We start from the raw sequence: 19,782 nt of genomic DNA, 5'->3' as shown, positions 1-19,782 counted from the left end.
AGGGGGGAGTGTAGAGCCCTGGGACACACACACCACAGATGGAGAGTGAAGTAGGAGAGGATAAAGTGCCCAGGATGACTTGCGATGAGCGGTTAGTGATGAAGGAAGTCAGCTAGTCCAGTGCCCGTTCCAAGATACCGAGGGTATCATGGAGCCTTTGTATGAGGATGGAATGGTTGAATGTATCAAAGGCAGAGGAGAGATTGAGAAGGATAAGGGCAGCTGGAGTCCAGAGATGCAAGCAGTTCTTCACGGGTGTTCAGAAGAGCAGTTTCCATGCTTCTGGATGCTCGGAATCCAGATTGGAGGTCATGGAGATCACCAACAAGTTGAGTGTGAGAGTTAATTTGGGGCAAGGCCAGCTTCTAAAGCAGCTTCACTAGGAAGGGGGTGATGGAAATAGGGTGGTAGCTGGCAGGGGACGTAGGGTCAGAGAATGTTTTATTCAGGAGTGGGCGAACAAGGGTGGCTTAAGGTGGGGCGGGGAAAGATCCAGTGATGAGTGATTGCAGAAATCAGCGAGAGCAGAGGCAAGAGAGCCGATGTTATCCTTGATGGTCCGGGATGACCAAGGGTTGTTTAGAAGAGACTTTCATGGAACGGGCAGCCCTTGTAACTTCTTCAGGTGTGATGGGGGAGAAGGAGCAGGGAGGAGGGAAGAGGGAGGGGGAATGGGTTGTGAGGCACTGAAGGCAAACGTTTGATAAAACGTATATTTAAAATGCAATTTCCATTGTAATTTATTACTTAGCACTTCCCCTTCCCAACTAGCTACCCTTCTGTGACCTTTTGCACTACACTGCACAGGCCATTTACCTAGCTTCTAATTTGGAGGTAGAGGACATTGAGTGCCCCGTTTCCATACTGAACACCTTCATAGAGGCTGGATGGCCTGAGTCAAATATTGTATAACCCAAGTTAAATGAATGGTTGTTCTGCCAATTTCCGGCAGGGCACCTTTTAATACAGGGATCTTTTATCTTCCTCACGAGTGTCTTGTTTCTGCCACAATCGTATCCAGAAAGAAAGGATTTCTTCCTGTTTCTTGTGTCATTTAAATTCTCCCCCTTTCACCCTTTTCATCGGGTCCTCTGATGCTTCCAAAACTTCCTTACAAAGGAGGTGCTGCTCACCCCCGTGGAAGCACCATCGTTTATCCCTAAACCATGTAATGTGCCACTTTCAGATTGTAAGCCTGAAATGCAGTGTCTGTCTGAACTCGTTGTACAATTTTTCAATTTCTCTGGCAAATTGCATCACGGTGAGTGTGGTATTACACAAGTGGTGCCCTTAAGAGTCTATAACTAAATCAAAACACCTAGAAGTCAGTTTGGACACCGCTATTTCCCCAGGCTTTTGGCCACGTCATGTGCAATGATGTTTGTTTAGGGCATGTTTAGGGTTCAACTGCATTTCTCTTTACACTAATGAAGGCCTAAAGTATATTTATCCTAGCAGTCTCCGACGTTGCATCTTTAACATTGAACTATAGGTAATGTTATATACCAGACATTTATGGACCATTTACTCCCACTTCCAGCAAACATGCATTATGATCACCATGAACATACACTCCCTGGTGGTTGCAAAGAAGCTAAGGCGTTTGCAACGTTCATATGCCTGGCACAACCTATGACGGTTTTCCACTTTTAACTTGACTGGCCATAAGACGGCAATATTACAACATTATGTGAATGAAGGCAGCAAAATATGAAGAATACCGAAAATGCAGGGAAGTCCTATAAACATGTTGGGTCTTCTTTGATGAGCTTATTTTACTGATCTTCAGTGCCATTTGTATCTTCACCCTCTGATCTCTTGTGATTGTTGAAGTGTCCTAGTCATGCTGTTAACTATCCAGTGTTGTCTCCTCACACTGCCCTGAACAGTACAAAATACATTTGTGGGAAAGAATGTAGGTGAATCTGTGAAGTTAAATAAAAACCACTTTTCTGACCAGAAGATGAGAAAACAGCAGAAAGCGTGCTGCCTGGCAAGTGCGATAACTCATGATTTTCATGCAGTGCAGGCAGTGTGGGTAAGGGGTGTCCTGTAAATGAACACTCATCTTGTCTTAAGTTGGATGATCGTGAATTGAAATTGTATGTTTTGTTTTGTCCTTCAGATTTTAGACGGCGGTTTGAATGTTATTCAGCTGGAGACTGCTGTTGGTGCTGCAATTAAAAGTTTTGAGAATTCCTTGGGTATTAATGTGCCCCGTAGCCGTTTCTTGCCCGTCAAGACCTCGTCTGATCTTCTGCTTGTGATGTCGAACTTGTATAGTCTCAACGCTGGATCCTTAACAATGAGCGAGAAGCGTGAATTTCCCTCGGTGCCACTTGTCAAACTGGGTAGCTCCTTCACAAAGGTGAGTGTTTACAAGGGGTTTACTTGTGTAATTATTTATGACATTCTCAATATCAGAAATAGTTCTCGTCTTTTTGTTGCTAACAACTGGAAATTGGTCATTCTCTTCCGTTAGCACTGGAAACAAACATTTCCCATGAAAATCATATGTGTACACACCTGCTCTGTGCAGCCCTTGAGTTACCACTGAATGAACTGTGATACAATTCTGAACTGTGATGATCACTTTCAGATGTTACCAAAATAAAACAAGTAACAGTTGGGAGGTTTAATGGGTAAATCGCAATGGTAGAAAGGAGTGGCCAATATGTATATTGGGTGAAAAGCACCTTTTGATTTAAGAAGGGTCAAACCATTTGAATTTGACATCCGTCTTCTGGTAGATGCACCAGACGGTTAGCAGTGCACCAAAGCAAGACGCAATTAAAATGGCAAAAGAAGAACATGTTTATTAAGTCCCCTTAAAGAACATTGCATCCTCCTCTTATATCACTGCGTCGGTATAGGTTTCTTACAAATATTTCAGAAAATATTTCAGAATTTGTGTTGGATGTAGAAATGATGAGAACATGCTAGAACTGCTGTTTTGCAGCACTTTTTGCACTTGCATCGTACATCGGTATTACAGAGATCTTCCAGTGGCTCGGTGCAAAAGGGAGTTCCCTCATTTGCACTTCTGAACAGCATAACATCATGCATTCTTAAACTCCTGGGAGTTATCCTGCCTCAGGTGAAATAGAGCGTGCTCAGCAGGAACCAGACCTGACCAAGTGCACTGTACATAATGCCCAAACTATCCGAGACTTGCATAAGGGACTTACTTTATTCGGGCAGAAGAGATATGGATATCCATTGATAAAAGCAAAGCATCCGACTGTTTATTATTTATGTAGAACACTTCGTTCCTGTTTAATCCCCACTGTTAATCTCTTCCCCCTCCCCATATGACATTTGGAAAGGTAAAGTCGTCTGGTGCGAATTGTGGTTGTGAATAGTATGAGAATTTTGGATATTTTTTCATGTCGTCAGAAGGTATGTCACTTCCTACCACATAATCCCTGAAAGAGGGCTTTGACAAGGATTTCAATCTCCTCACCATGGAAATCTTTTTGCACTCTACGAGAAGATTTCTGTTTGATTACAAACAAAATTACAGACATTTTGAAAGTAGACCTGTGGAAATGATAGGCTAGCTTTCCCTTTATGGGACACTCATTCTGGCCCTATTGTTTGGTGATGTAACCCCTATCAATGTTACAGAAAGAGGATTTGAGGGGCAACCCAAACAGCCTTTGGGTTTACCTGTACTTATATTTTGTGCTCATGTGAGGTAGCAAGTCTGAGCCTTGCACCTGCTCAACATTGTAAGTCTTCAGGGCATATAATGTAAACAGTATAAAACATTACCTCTGTGATGGAGCTCATTGAAACTTCAGTTTGTGTGAGCCGTTCAAGTACTGGACCTGCGGCCTATGATCCAAACATCACTCATAAAGTTTGTTTCAGACCTGTGTCGCGTTTGTTGTCGGTAGTCTAGTCACTTATTGTCTACTAGTTTGAGCTGATAGTGAGTACTCAGCATTCATCAGGACTGATCTCTGGGGCCAAACGGGGACTGATCAAGTCCTAAAATCATCTTAATGTATACATTTGTGTGTGGCACTGCACAAATCCTGTCGGACATTCAAACGGGTGCTCTGTTTTTTAAATTTAAAATTTTAAATGCACTGCACAAACAACTTTTACTTCACAGTAGATACTCTCATTCTTAAAAGGTATTTTTGATAGAACGGGGACCTGGTTATTTTTGTATTCATGTTTAGCTTGCTTTTTCCCTGTATGCTTAATTCGTACCTCTTATAAGAAAAGAGTGAAGTTGCACATTGATATGTTGCTACAGATTTTTAAGAACAATCATGCACTTACACCCTACCAGTCTGACTTTAAAAAAAATGTTTCATTTTTATTGGTTTTCTGATTGAACAAACAAAATACAAATCACCACCCGTCCCCTCTTGGGGGCTGAGGGGTCCGTGCCTGTGGGTCTATCTTCTGATTTCTTCTTAATGCTGTCACAATGTCCAAAATCTGTATTCTATGGGGGCACCATTGAAGCATGTATTCACTTTGTAAGTATCTCAGCACATCGTCCCAGTTCCGCTTGAAGGTGGCTTGCCCACTCCAAGGATATGTAGGGACATGCCTTCTGCAACCAATCCAGGTTCGTTGTCGCTTGTCTTTGTTTCCACTATCGCGCCACTACAAGCCACGCTGCTATTAAGAGTCATGAAGCTGTGTTTCTATCCCTTTGAGAGTTTCTTCTGATTCGGGACCCATAACCCGCACATCCACACTCCTATGTCTGATGCGTCAATATTGGAGAATATTAGTCCCATTTGTTCCTGAACCTCATCCCAGTAAGGTCTAATAACCACACATTCCCACCAAATAGGTCTCCAATACCCCCTAGTCTCACACCCACTCCAACATGAGTCTGATATTGTCTGGTTCATAACATGAAGTTGCTTGGGAGTGTAATGTCACTGAGACATCATTTTGTGCCACATTTCCCTTGTTTGTATGGAGCGGGTGAGTTTAGGAATTGATCCCCACAAATATTCCTATTCTCTTGGTATGATATTGTCTAGTGTGGCCTCCTATTTTTTGATAATGTTCCATTGTACTAATGTTGTGCCGTTTAATATTTTGTATAAGCTCGAAACTAACTTTTTCGAACCTGTGTGAGTCGTGATGTATTTTTCAAAAGGTGTCAATTATTACATGGCTGCTGTTTTAATCTTTGGATTTGTTAGACAATGCCGCAGTTGACCATAGCGGTATCTGTCCCCCTCGCCCAGCCCCAGGTCCCTTTTACAGTCCTCAAATTTTCGGAGATCCTGGCCCTTGAACATATCTCGTATTTTTAGACAACCTGCCTCCTTCCAAGCTCTGAAGGCTCCTGGTTCTGTGCCCGGGGGGAATTCCAGATTCCAAAACATCAGGAGAAAAGGGAAAGGGGAAGTGGACAGAGCCCCTTTTTTTTGATTGCTGAGTCCCAGTCCTGTACGACCAGACCCACTATTTTACTCCATTTGGCATTAGCGGGTCTGATTCCTATGTAGCCATAGAAAACCTGAGAGGTGTGCCTGCGACTGCCCTATCCTGTCATACCCATATTTTGCCATCCACCCCCATGAACCATTCCTTGATGACTCGCAGTTGCGTGGCTTCATAATATTTATAAAAATGTGGGAGTCCCAGCCACCCCCCCCCCCCCTTATGTTTTGGGGCTCTGAGAGTAGTTGTGGCTACCATAGGTTGTTTATTATGCTATACATACAATGTTATTAGTTTCGTAAGTGAGCTAAAGAAGGATCGGGAGACTTGGAGCGGGAGAGCTAGAAAGTAATATAACATTCTGGGCAGGATCATCATTTTAACTACCGTCAATCTCCTGAACCAGGATATCACAAGTGGGTTCCACCTTTGCAAGTCTGTTTTCACTCTGGTGGGGAGTTGTGGATAATTTTCCCTATAGAGTTGTTCTGGCGTTTTTGTTAGGACCACCACAAAATATCTAATGCCATTCTCCGCTAGAGACTGCTGGGTTGGGGAGCGCAAATGTTCCAGGGTCTGCGTGTTTACGGAGACATTGAAGATTTCTGATGCAGTCCTATTTATTTTCAACACAGACAATGCATCAAATTCATTAGTTCGCATGAAGAAAGGTAGATATTTCTGGTTCAACCATTGCTAAAAGCATGTGGTCTGCAAATGCCATTTTTTATACTCTTCACCTGCCATAGCTATGCCTCTAATCTTGGTTCTAAATAGTTGGCATATAAGAGAGGAGACCGGGGCATCCTTGTTTTGTACCCTGTTTCATTGCAATAGTGCTTGATAGAACCCCATTTATAGCTAATCTAATTTGTGGGGAGTGGTAATTTGCGCGCACCATTTGGAGGAACCCTGCTCCAAACCCCATGCATTCCATGGTCCGGAACAGGAAGGACCATTCGACTTTATCGAATGCCTTCTCGGCGTACAGCGATACCAGTATTGCCTGTGTGCATGTTATGGCAGTTTATTCCAACAGGTGGCAAACTCTTTGCATGTTATCGTGTGCCTGTCTCTGGGAGACCAATCCAGATTGGTCCAGGTCTATTATTTTGGCAATATATCCATTAGGCGGTTCGCCAAAACTTTAGTGTATATTTTGGCGTCTATATTGATTAACACTATAGACCTGTATGAGCCGGGGGAAAGTCCTTGCCAGCCTTGGGGAGCACCAGCAGCTTAGCTTTGTTCATCTATTTCGTAATCGTGCCCTTTGATCTGAATGAGTTGTAAAGCTTTGTAAGGTTTGGCGTCAGTGTCTCTTTTGTTTATACAAATTTGGGGGGTAGCCGTTCAGTTCCCAGAGATTTATTTTTGCATAATGATTGGATCACACTTAACACCTCTCCCTCCTGGATTCCCCCTTCCAGCCTTTCCCTATCTTCCTGTGTAATACGTGTTAAGGGTTCAGATATTCTGCTTGCTTTATTTCTTCTGGGTTGTCCGAAGCATATAGTTTACTGTAAAAATCCCTAAATATTTCCAGGATTGGTGATCTCCTGTCCCCCTTCTTTGTTTTTTTTGTTTCAGGATTGTATGTGCTCGGGCTCTATCTTTTAATTGTCTGGCTAGCAGCCAATCTGCTTTGTTGGCTTTCACATAGTTGTGTTTCGTAAATAGCATTGCCTTCTCAGTGCGTTTCGTTTGGAGTGTTTCAAGTTGGCCTTGGATATGTTTCATTGCCCTCTGAAGTTTCCTAGTGGGGCCTTTTGCCATCCCCCTCTGTATGCCTTTTAATTTATTTTACAATCCAAATTCCAATTACTCATTGAGAACGGGGCACGATTTGAAAGGGATATAGCACCCAGTTCCACTTCCGTCACTCTTCCCACTAAGCGCGTGGAGACCCAAATGTAATAAATCCTTCAGACCGAGGAGTGTACATGAGAATGAGTAGCCCTTGGCCTGCCCCTTGATCGCTCGCAGGACGTCATGAAGGGCCAGCATGGTGACTTTTTGCTTAAGTGACTTGGATGGTGCTAATATGTGATGTGGCACAGGTACTCCTATCCTCTTGGGGACCCACACCATATTGAAATCCCCTGCTAAAATAATATCCCTGTTAGGCAAGATTGTATGCAGTACCCTTTGGGTGCATTACAACAACCCTGACCTCCTGGTAATAGGAACCCAACCTGTGGCATAAGTCTGTACTACACAGGTTGGTAACGTGTTGAGCAGCCAGGCTTATCTCGAGAGGGGCCAATTTATTTAAATGTATAAAGCATACAGTGGCCCTAGGGCATCATGGTGCTGTTACAGAATACTTGCTTGGTACAGACTTGCATCAGATAAGAACAGTGCAAACAAAAATGACAACAGTAGGAGAGTACATGTTCCTTGGTTACAGTGGAACAGCATAGCGAGGCTGAACAAGTGTTGCAGGTTACAGAGAAGCAGCCGTGGCATAATTAGTTGAACAGTTTGGTTTTCAATACTTTGCAGAAGATTGTGTAGGACTTTTCATTTCTGAGTGCAGTGGGGAGGGCATTCCAGTTTTTGGTTGCTAAATGTTGAAAGCTGGAGCCTCCTGCTTTGGATCTTTTGAGGGAGGGGACATAGATCTGGTTGGTGAGATGAGATCTCATGTGTCTGCATGATGAGCTGAGGGTGAACCTTTCAGATGGGGGGGGTGCGTTAAGTGAAAGGTATTTGTGTGTAATGGCCATGGTTTTAAAGAGTATGCATTCTTTAACCGACAGCCAATGTGCGTCTTTCCTTGCCTGGGAGATAGGCTCCCTTTTTGGAATACTGAGTGCTGCTTTGAGGGAATTGTTTTGTGTTACTTGTAGCTTGTTAAGGTTTTTTGCAAAGGTGCCCAGGAAGAGGGAATTACAGTAGTCAAGTTTGGTGCCGATTGTGGCTGTGGCAATTGATGGGCAGTTTATGGTTGATAGGAATGGTTTGACCGGGTTAATAACTTTTGTGGCGAGTGCAGCGGAGGAGGCTTTGGCACTGACCTGGCGTGTCATGGACAGGGAGGAGTCAAGGTACACTACTGATGAGGAAACCGTGGTAGTGGTATTGTCGCTGTTGAATGTACTGTATTGGGGGAGAGTTTATTGAGCATTTCTTTTGTGCATACCATGAGGATCTCTGTTTTATCTTCATTGAGACAAAGGGCGTTAGCTGCCATCTGTGTTTGGATGGCTGTGTAGATATTGGTTAAGGCAGCAGTCTTGTTCGTAGAGGCCGGTTAGGGAGAGTAGGGCTTGCGTGTCGGCAGCATAGATTGTGTAGGCTATGTGACGACGATCCAAGTCATTGAAGAGAGGGAGGGTGAAGATGAAGGGTGCAGTACATGATCCTTGTGGGACTCCATAGTGTATGGTGGTGGAAGCGGCACAAGCAGAGTCAGAGAAGACCCTCACAAGCCTTCCATTGAGGAAGGACTCGATCCAGGCTATGGCTTGCGGGGAGAAGTGGGCCTCGTTTTTTAGTTGCTTACCGAGGATATGGTTGACGAGATCAAAGGCAGCTGACAGATCTAGCAGGAGGAGAAGTGCCGGTTTGCCTTTGTCGATAATGTCTCCAAGTTGTTTTTTGAGATAGAGTAGGGCATATTCTGTCCCATGGCCTGGGCGGAATCCAGATTGCCTTTTGCCTAAGATCTTGTTTTCTTCCAGAAATTGCTGGATTTGCTTATGGTCAACCTTATCCAGGATTTTGAGCAAAAATGGGATGGTGGTAATGGGCCTGTAGTTGTTCGCTGTCCCAGGGTCTAGCAAGTATTTGTTCAGAAGTAGGTGAACCCATGCTTCTTTTAAGCTGTCGGGGACTGTGTTGGAATTGAAAGAGGCATTGATTCATGTTTTTAGAAAAGGGGCTAGGGTCTCTGCACAGTCTTCGACCAATTTGGCTTGGCAGGTATCTCCTTTACAATTAGATGGCCTGATTTCTTTGACTATGTCCACTACTTCGGACTCAGTAACTTCCCTGAAGGAGAAGGGTTTTATTTTGTCTTTGGTGACCTTGCTGTCATGGTAGGATGCCAACATGATGTGTTTAGAGAGGTTTTTGTGATGCTCATAGATCTTCTTTTGCAGGAGCTCAATTTTATTCATCAAGGCGGTTTGTACACTAGTACACCGTGCTTTATCTTTAACAATCTCTTGTGAGTTGTTGGCTGGAGTGGATAGTTCTTTAAAGATGGCAAAGAGCTCTTTTGATTCTGAGGTGGCATTGGTGATTCTATCATTGTAGGAAGAAGATTTAGCTGTAATTAGGGCTTTCTTGTATTGAGTGGCCATGGTTTTGTAGGCAGATGGCGTGGATTCCTGTGGGGATCCTATCCATTTGCTGAAGGCTTTATGTTTTAGGGCTCGTCATTCTTTCAGTTTGGCAGAGAACCAAGTACTGGAGTGTTTTATTTTTCACGCTTTTTTGTTCTCTAGTGGGGCTATGGTGTCGACGGCTATCTTCAGCGTTGTGTTGTAGATATCCGCCAGCACCGATGGGTCTGAGGAAGATGGATGGTTGAGCGTTGGTGTGTCTAGGTTGGGGAGTATCCTTTCTTTAGTGAGGTTCCGTGCACTTCTGGCTAACGCAGGTGGGACAGGGCTGAGATTTTTAGGTGTGGTGGCGCAGGTCGGAATGAGGAAGTGTATAAGGTGATGGTCAGACCAGGGGCTCACAGTTGTGGTCTACTACCCAGTCAAGGGTGCACCCTTTGCAGTGGTTGGGAGTGAGGATTTTAGAGCTTGGGCCAGGGCTTTGGAAAGTCCAGCTTTCTGGTCGTTAAGTCCCAAATTGAAGTCACCTAGGAGAACTGTTTTAGTAGAGGTTTTCAGATTTTCACCTAGGAGATGGATGAGGTCATCATGAAAGTCTGCTATAGGACCTGGTGGGCGGTAGGCTAGGTGGATGGTCAAGGTGGTATTGTGGGATAGTGATAGCTAAGATATCAAGGTTGAGATTGGTGATGAGGTCATGTATTTTTGTGGCATGTGCTGGGAGGGATCTGGCATTAATCAGTTCACATTGCAGACAGGAGGGTGCCAGATTTTTTTCTTTTTTTTGCCTTTGCCTGAGTGAGTGGTGGTGCTTGTAACATTGGGGAAGGTGGGTAGTGATGAGACTTTGGCAGTCTTGTGTGGGACAGTTGTCTTTGTAACACTGCGGTGTGCCTGTGGTGGGTTGGGGTTGGGAGTAGGGGCATAGCAGGAGCGTAAACCTAGGAGTTTGTTTCTGGTGTCGATGGATCTGGGGCGTTTAAGTGGTTTGGGGGTTCTGGAGAGGTTGTCTGGCTGGTTCTGCATGGTATCTGAGAGGTAGTGGAGATGCATTATGGACCTCTGATGGGCAGTGTTAGGAAAATGGGTTTGGTGAAGAAAGATGGTAGGAAGGGGGTGGGTGGGATTGCTGAGAGTTTTGGGAGATCAGTTGTTGCCATGTCGTGCTCAGTTGCAGGCGTGTGGGCGAAGGGTGGGCCTATGTAGCTGCTGTGATATTTTGTGTGGGGTGTGACTCAGTGTAGTTGTAGGTGAGATGGCGTGCAGAGTTCAGGGAGTACTGGTATGTGAGAAAAGGCCAGTTCAGGTGGTAATGAAAGTGACATAGGGCAAATTGGGGAGCATCTGACAGTTTTGAGGGGAATGGAAGCAACACCAACCAATTTAATATAACTTGGCATGTTGTAGGTGGGGACTACATTGACCCACTGATCAGAATTTCTCGATAACCAAGCTGCGCTGCTGCAGTCAAATAGCAAAATGGCTGCGCTGGCTCCTTGGGGCACCAATGCATCAAAACTGCACCTTGCAGCGACAAAAGGATGGCTGCACCATCTTGCCAAAAACAAAATGGGTGAGTTGGAACAGGGAGCACACAGAGAAAGGTGCCAGTGTGTTCAGGGGTGCATTCACGGCATAGGAGAGCCCTCTTCCCCGAACCATCCCCCGAGAACTTATGAGGTGAATTCCTACTGGACGAAGGCGCCTCTACTGGATGCATTTCAACCAGGATCCTGTTCACTGGATGTTAAGGATCCCCTGTAGGTGCCAGCCAAGCTCCTTGGAGCGGGTGTTGTAAGGGAGGCATGGTATCACAAGTATGTATGACACTGACACAAATGGTACTGTTTTTAAAACCTTTATTCAAGTTTTCAATGGGGTTGGAGAAACTCCTTTGCCCTATAGCTAGGATGGGAGTAGTCTCGACCATCAAATATTAAATAAAATCGCCCTAGTTGAGTCTGTCAAATCAAAATGGCCTATACTAATAAAAACCTAATGCCTACCCTATTTCTTGTACAAAAAGTGTGTAAAGGAGAATATGTATGCAAAGGGAAAATCACTGTTCAGATGAAAAAAATAAAGGTGGCTTAGTGAGCCTCTCCCCCACCCCCCACCTTAAATAACACGGAATAAGGCGGTCCCCATAGGCAGGATGACACTCTGGCTTATATTCTTAACACAAAGGCAGTTCAAAACGTGCATTAAATTCACACTTTCCAGCTTCCAAAACACAGTTCAACAAAAAGTACATGCCGGCCCCCCTCTGTCTGGCTCAGACCTTTCAAAGCAAATGTTCACAACACTTGCCGGGGTTCCCTTCCCCAATTTAAATTCACATCCTTTAGGGGTTTCCTTCCCCGAACTTATTACACTTCCGGTCTCGTTCAGTTGGGCTCGGACCATTTCCTGAGGTCAAAGACTTTCAAATGTGTGTGGCATTTTCTACAGACATTCGCAGGACGACTTTGACTTTCCAGCTTTCAACTCACTCGTGTTATTTGCCCCAGTGCTTCTTGTACTGTCATAAGCACCAAAGTTCAACGTTCACCTTTTTACTCTGCCCTGTTCTCTGGGTTAATTTTGATCACTTCACTTTTACAGTTCATTCACTTTATTACTACAAACATTTCACCTTTCACTGAGACATTCAAGTGTGCTACTTCCTTTCGCTGGACTACTCCGTATCGCTGACTTTGCAACTATCTTTACTTCAAAGTTCGTTCACAGGTCTGCCTTTCTTTGAGTCTCATCCACATGTGTCCAGCCTTCGATTGTGCAATATAATGTTACAACTTCAATCTTTCCCTAGCACACACTGGTATTTCATGTTGCTTGCCAACTCACCGGCTGTCTGCGTTTCTTCTTTGTCTTTACAGTTTTCCAATTCACGAGCCAACGTTAGTACCACAGGCTTGGCCTCACCTCCCCAACTCCTCCGTTCACCCAGGAGGGTCGCTGGCATCCTTGAAACACAATGCAGCCTTCTTGTTTGGGATTTGGCCTTCTCCATGTGTCTTTCGCAGCCTTTTCGAGGCAATAACCTCCTGCAGGGAACTCACGAGGTTCTCCACCCTTTGTTCTCGGCCCTTGGTCCATTGCTCCACTCTAATAGGTTCACCTTCGCCCCGGAAGTTCTGCTCATACTCGTGTTCCACCTGGCTTGGTGCGTCTCTGTTTCGTCTTTTATGCATGTAAGGAGAGCGAATTGGTATCAGATGTATGAACTTAAAAAGTACCTGACTTTGCCTGAACCGATTAGCGAGACATGTACAATTTGATATGTAAGGGTTAGCCTCTTTCCTCTCAGTCACCCTCTTCCTCAGCCCAATGTGGCCACATGACAGAGGGATCCCCTCAGACTGTTAGGTGAGACACCCTTTGGTTTCTCACAGTGTGCAGAACACAGTGGCTCACTTTGTCCTGGAGCCCCCAGATTGTGACTACCAGAAACCACAAAATAAGGAAGTGAATGTTTGCTCTCCCTTAATGTCTATGCTGCCTCAGTCCTGGTTTGGGCACCTTTGTTGCTGTCCAATCTGCTGCAAGGGAAACCGCCATGGTCATCTTGTCCTCGATGCTCGACCACCTCTGCATCTGTGAGTTTGCTTGACACTGAGGCTCTGCTGTCGCCATAACCGAGACCTGCCAAGTCTTCTAGCGTCCCCAGCTTGACACCACTGCCTCGTCACCAGCTTCTTTGAGCTTCTAGCTGCTGCAAGACCTAGAAGCTTTGTTGAGTCAGCCGAACCTGCTCACCCTAGAAGACAAGTGTCTACTCAGCTGCATGCAAGGCTGCAGAGTCTTCCAACATTGCCAACCCGACGTCACCTGGCATTCCCAACGTTTACGACACATAAATAGACGATACTGACTAGGATTATTGCACTGCTACTCCCAGACTCAACACTGGCCCAGTGCTGAAATGCGCTCAGACTCCTGGCTCTATGCTGAAAAACCTGGCCCTGTGCTGCTGACCCCCCAAAGACAAGAACATAGGGGGTCCTGTTCCCTATCCACCTTTTGGGATCATAGTGACTTTTAAGCCCCCCTTTCCTACCTTTTTCTTCAAGGAATATTCTTCAAACAGTGACTTTTTGACAATCTTCTGTCTGAACATTCCTGGTCATCAATACGGTCTTGTTCCTGGTCTCAAAAGTCTTGTCCTTTTCTCAAACGTCTACAAGCACGTTGACAGGAGTACGTTTTCCTAGTGTTTTCTGATTACTTTGTTTGTCTTACATTGTTTGATTAAAAGTTTATATTTTTACAGGACTTTGAATTGACATTCTTTTGTTTTGGAATATTGTAGCTGTTTGGGTTGGTTCACAGGCTGATGCCACACTGTTGCACTTCATTCTCACAGAACCCTTAAACTCCACTGTTGGCAGTTTTGCTGTTGTACTAACCGCTGGCTAGGTGTTTTGACTTTACTGGACTTCTAATGGTCGGTAAAACATTCCACCTCTGGGCATATAAACAATCCTGAAATTAAATCTACAACTAGAAAAGCAATACTTTTCTAAATGGTGACAAGACTTTGAATTCAGTAATGCGTCACTTGGCCTACCTTAAAATAAAAATGCCCATATTGCCAGGGGATTCTATGCAAGATTTGTGAAAGCAACTTGAAAACTTGCAAAGCTGCTTATAAGAAGATGACAGAGATAGGTAAAATGGTCTTGGCAGAAGGGCGCATTACATGTTGACTAGAAGGATATTGTCTTCTTTCCATTCCACAGAATCCTCCATTATGGTGCTCATAAATGTTTTCTGAAAGAAAGGCAGCACTCCGTGTCAGACAATGGCATCCAATTGTTTCAAAGGTTATGGTCTCATTCTTCAAGAGGGATGGCCTACATCACTACAAACCCGCTTTGTGCCACCGGCCTGGCAACAGAAAAGTGGAAGTGCCAACCGATTCCTTAAAACACTTTGCAACAAGCTAAAGCAGTTAATGTGGACTGCTATCAGGCAGCTCAACAACCATAGTTGCCCCAAAGGTCACAGCAAACTCCACAACAGGGACCACACCCTTTTCTATGAGGTCTCCCAGCACATATTAAGTGCAAAGTCGTCATGCAGCATACCCTCTATGCAACACAGGGTCCAGCTCATTCAAACATGACACGCTACCATGTTCAATGCCAAGAGCTGGGTCACATATAGACGGACCTATAAAGGTATGCATCTGGGCTCAAATTATACTACCGCAGAAAGACCAGTTTACGTCTTACAAACATAGTGCAGCACTATGTTTAGCTGCCCGAGCACTATACACACTGCACTGTTTGAGATGCTGTGTACAGAAAACTCAACTTGGAGAAACAAAGCACTCGGAGCGATTGACGGCATGCCCGAACAAGGGAGGTCCCCACCGCACGAACGTCCAGACTTTACACTCGCCACATATCTCACGTGTGGCCATGCAACATGAGTAACACCCTAACTGGCAAGGGATACGTTCATAACAGATGACAAAACTGGAAACATGCAACAGCCACATCATGAACTACCGATACATTTGTCGTTGTCGCTAAAAGATGGGTAACGCTCAGTGCAAGCACAGGGGGAAAACACTTCCAAACAGAAAGAATGTTACACCTGCCAAATTCAGGTCTTATGAAGAATGTTACACCTGCCAAATTCAGGTCTTATGAACTCTGTTGACTATACTCGGTGATGGACAGGATGTGATGTAGAATGCTGTTCCTGCCTGCAACAGCTGCTCCACCAGCTTCCATCCCCCAGTTGTGTCTGATAGAGTATCCATACTACGCATGGACATGCTCAAATGAGAGCGTGAATGAACTGAGAAGGATATGAATGCATGATATAACGATGGAAACGTGGCGGTCCTGGATGCGCTCCTGCTAGTTGCTCTCCGTGCACGGCCGCTACGCCAGGACTCCCACGTTGCTCGCCCTGCCTGTTCGGACACTGGTTCCCCTGGTCTCCTGCTGGTGAGAGGCCTTGGGCCTTCACTTTGTTTGTGGCCAGCTCCGGTGTACGCAAAGGCACTCTCCTCAATTTTTGGACTGACCAGGCCAGTCCTATTGTCCTGCCTGTGCCCCACACATGTCTGAGGGGTGCCGGACCTTCTCCCATTATCTTCGAGGATTATCCACTGGTGGCCTCACGCCCCAACTGGCGACCCAAGTCCCAGGGACTGTGAGTGGCAGGGCTCTCCCCAGAGAGTGCTTGTGCGCCTGCCCAGGAGTGACACCCCAGGGAGCCAGTCCCACATCCACATCCAGCAGCAGGGTTGCAGCTCCTTACGGAGTGCTCATGCGCCCGCGAAGGCCCGCGCAACTGCGACCACCTTCGTCAAAGGCCCACCACACCCAAGCAAGATGCTGAAGGAATATATAGAGGCGCCTGCACTGCAACCACATGTGAGAATGTCACACCCACCACTCTGCGAGTTCGATGTGGACGGAGCACCAGCCAACGTAGGTCCACGGTGGGAGTTGTGGCACGAGCGCCTTGCAATGTATTTCAGTTCTACGGGGAAGAAGGATGACTTGTTCAAGAAGTGCACGTTGGTATACTCAGCAGGCCCAGCGGTCCACAAACTATTCAAAACTCTATGCCCCACAGATGACTCGTACGATGCAGCAGTAAAAGCCCTGTCAGACTACTTCACTCCCATGGTCAATACCAACTATGAAATATGTTTTATGCGCTCTGCCATGCAAAAAAGCAAGGAGAGCCTGGACAAGTACCACAGCCGTTCGGGACGGCTAGCAGCGACCTGTGCTTGGTTAAATGAAGAAGTGAGACTACAGATCATCATCGGGTGCCACTCCTTCAAATTGTGGCGACAAATTCTTAGTGAGCCAGGAATAACACTGCCCAGAATTCTTGAACGGGGACCGACTCATGAGTTAGCTGACATCGGGGCCTAAAAAGTGCTAAAGTCGGTGAAGCTGGAGAAAGTCTGCACAGTGGAAAAAAAGTTTGCCCAAAAGTCAAAGTGGAAGGATCACCTGGCGACAAAGAAGATAAATCTACTCCTGCTCCATGCACCCAGTGCGGGTATGGCCTCACTCATGAGAAGGAATGTCCAGCAAAGGGATACACAGTACCAGATGTGGAAACCAAAACCATTTTGCACGAGTTTTCAGGGCAACAGCCCCTGCCATTGTACCATGTGACAAGGAAACACCAAGAAGCACAGCCTGGATCGGGTAACGCAGAATGAAAACACTACATCGATCGAAACCATCCAAGAGCTGCAAGGCGAAGGAGATGATGATGATGAAGAAGTCTACTTCATCTCAGCAGTACTCGCGGTGGGAAGCAAAGGAAAACACCAACTAAAGTGCTCAGTGACTATCCTAGACACCACCGTCCCAGTACTTCTTGTGACGGGGGCATCAGTTGGTGTCATGGCTGAAGAGCAATACCGGAAACTGCAAGACCCTCTGCCACTCCAAACAACAAAAGTATGCATAGTCTCCTTCAGAAGCCGATCCCCACTACCCCTGGAAAGGGCATTCGTGGCCTCTGCCAGACATAGTGACATTTTCATACGAGCATGCTTCTACATGTCAAAAGTAGGTAGCCAAACCCTTTTAGGGTGTGCAGCCGCAGAAGCCTTCAAACTCATCCAGTTTGTGTATGGGGTATTCCTGGAAGATATACAAACTTTAGTGAAAAGATTTCAGAGTGTGTCCATGGGCATTGGACGGATAGCTGGTGAGCCAGTTCATCTCAATATCGATGATACTGTCCAAACGGTGACTTTGAAGCATCAGTGAGTACCATTCCACCTACGTGAAAAGGAAATACAGAATATCGTCAAGCTGGAAGTCATCGAGCGAGTGGAGGGGGCTTCACCATGGGTGTCTCCAATAGTCGTCGCCCAGAAGCCAAACCAGCCAGATAGTGTCCGCATCTGTGTTTACATGAGATTACCAAACAAGGCGATAAAGCAAGAACGCCACTGAACACTGACACTGGATGACATCGTAGCCGACCTAGAAGGCACAGCTTTGTTCTCCAAGCGTGACCTCCGATCAGGATACCACCAGTTAATGCTTCATCAAGACAGATGGTACATCACCACTCTATAGGTAAAATAGGCTCAACTGGAGCCACCAGGGGGTGCTGAGATGTGCTGAAGTCTCTCAGCCGATCTCCTTCCCAGGGCGCCGTATTTTAGTTTCGGGGCCCCCCAACCCCTGTCTGAGCTGTGCCCTGACCCCCCCTATGGTGCTGGTTGACGTTGTGGAGAGCTGAAGGACCGAAAACCCGGTGATCTACAGTAACGGGTACCTGTAGATTGCTCTGCTCGGAGGAGGAGGCGCTGAGTGTCTGATCGGTTCCCACGCAGGTTGGGGCTGCTGGGCGGTGGGGGAGGGGCCGGAGAGTGTTTGGCTGGCCCTTGGCTGGAGCTGATCACCCCCCCCACCCCACCCGGCAGGGTTGAGCGGTTGGAAGCGGCTGCATCGCTTTCTTGGATGCGGCTGCCTGGACCTGCCTTGGAGGACCCGGAGCGGGTGGACCCGCAGCGGTTGTCGGTCCGCGGTGGTGCTGGTGGGCGAGCGTGGAACTGACAGGGGGAGAGTGCGAGAACGTGCTCCCGGAACTGGTGCGCCCCTTTTTTTTCCAACGCCTGTGGAGGTAAGGCGTAGAGGCGCCGTGGTGCGTGGCTTGTGGAGGGCTGGTGTGCCATGGGAGCGTGGCAGTGGATCTTCCTGGAGGCTCCTGGTGTCAGTGGGGTCCACTTTGGCACCCATAGTGGTGTTGGCCTCCCTCCTCCATACCGTTGGCGACAGTTGCAGGTGAGGCCTCCTGCATCGTTCTGGGCTGGGGACGTTGTGTGGCACTTGGACATTAGAGCGGGTATCTGTCGCACCTCCTGCTGTCTTTGTCCTACGGAGGAGTCTTCTCTCCGGCCTGGTCCTCCTTCCTGCTGGTTCCCCCTATTGGAGTGCCACTACCCAGAGGTCCTCTGGTTGGATGTTCGCTATACCATGGTGTTTTGTTTTTTTTTTGCACAACGTTGTGGGACACATTGATGCCCTAGGGGGACATTTTCTTGCACCTTGGTATTGAGAGGAGAAGGTCTGGATCCGTCCTTTTGTCCCCTAAACAGCCTCCTGGGAGCGCACCTCCCGAGCTCTCAAATATCCTGTGGCTGGGTATTAGGACCTATCTAGGTCTCTGTCTTCCTGCTCTTGTGGTGGAGCCTACCTTTGGATGCACGGGGTGCGGGCCCTGCAGCGATTCCGGAGGTCACCTCAGCAATCGGGGGCGGACATAACCATGCACGAATCAAGGCAAGTCGAGGCGGCGGAGGCCCAGGATATGAGCCATAGTATGGCGGCTTTGCTCAGGGAAATCAGAGGGTTTCGAGCGGACATAGGGAAGAGGCTAGATTCCCTGGACAAGAAGGTGAATGATGTGGAGGACCGCGTCCAAGCCCTTGAGGCTAACCAATCCTCCTCTGATCTTTTTGAGACTCCGTTCGACTTACGCCTGGCAGAGCTGGAAAGGAGAGAGGAAAAGATTGCGCTTAAATTGGACGATTTGGAGAATCTGGAACGGCGCTCTAACCTGAGATTCCTTGGCATCCCAGAGCAGGAAGGGGAGACGCAGGCGGACATTGTGAGAAAGGTCAAGGAAATTATAAGTCTCTTGTTTGGGGGAGAGAATACCAATGTCCCCACCATTGATAGAGCCCACAGAGCGGGGGGCCGCGTCGATGGCCCTCGCTCCGTCCTGGTGAAGTTTCATTATTTTGTGGAAAAGACCAAGATCCTGGAGTTGGCTCGTGAAAGGGGTCTGATTGACTGGAATGGTGCCAAGACCTCCATTTACCAGGATCTTTCAGCGTTCACACTCGTACGCCGGAGACTCTGTGGGGCACTGACGAAATGGCTGCAGGCTAACGGAGTGCGCTATAGATGGGGGCATCCGTTCTCACTCTCCTTTGAATTCAATGGGGACAAGTATGCGCTTATATCAGAGGCTGACATTAGGAGAGCGATGAATGAGCTGTTGAGTGACCCCTCCCAGGAGCATATCAAGTTGGGCGATGGAGCTGATAAGGCTCAAC

The 19,782-nt window shown here is 46.8% G+C and overlaps 1 protein-coding gene across 3 annotated transcripts in view; it reads left to right on the top strand.

The window, feature by feature from the left end:
- The window catches only part of LOC138467888 (UTP--glucose-1-phosphate uridylyltransferase), a 764,123-nt gene that overhangs the window by 613,749 nt on the left and 130,592 nt on the right, over positions 1–19,782 (top strand). For all 3 annotated transcript variants that reach the window (XM_069608190.1, XM_069608189.1, XM_069608188.1), the window contains one exon: positions 2,126–2,368. In XM_069608190.1, the coding sequence (XP_069464291.1) occupies positions 2,126–2,368 (243 nt within the window). The remainder of the gene's footprint in view (positions 1–2,125; positions 2,369–19,782) is intronic.

This window comes from Ambystoma mexicanum, chromosome 4q (genome assembly GCF_040938575.1).
Source record: "Ambystoma mexicanum isolate Mex_15411 chromosome 4q, UKY_AmexF1_1, whole genome shotgun sequence".
Classification (NCBI taxonomy): domain Eukaryota; kingdom Metazoa; phylum Chordata; class Amphibia; order Caudata; family Ambystomatidae; genus Ambystoma; species Ambystoma mexicanum.
Note: the sequence above shows the minus strand (reverse complement) of the source record. Positions and strands in the feature narration are given on the sequence as shown.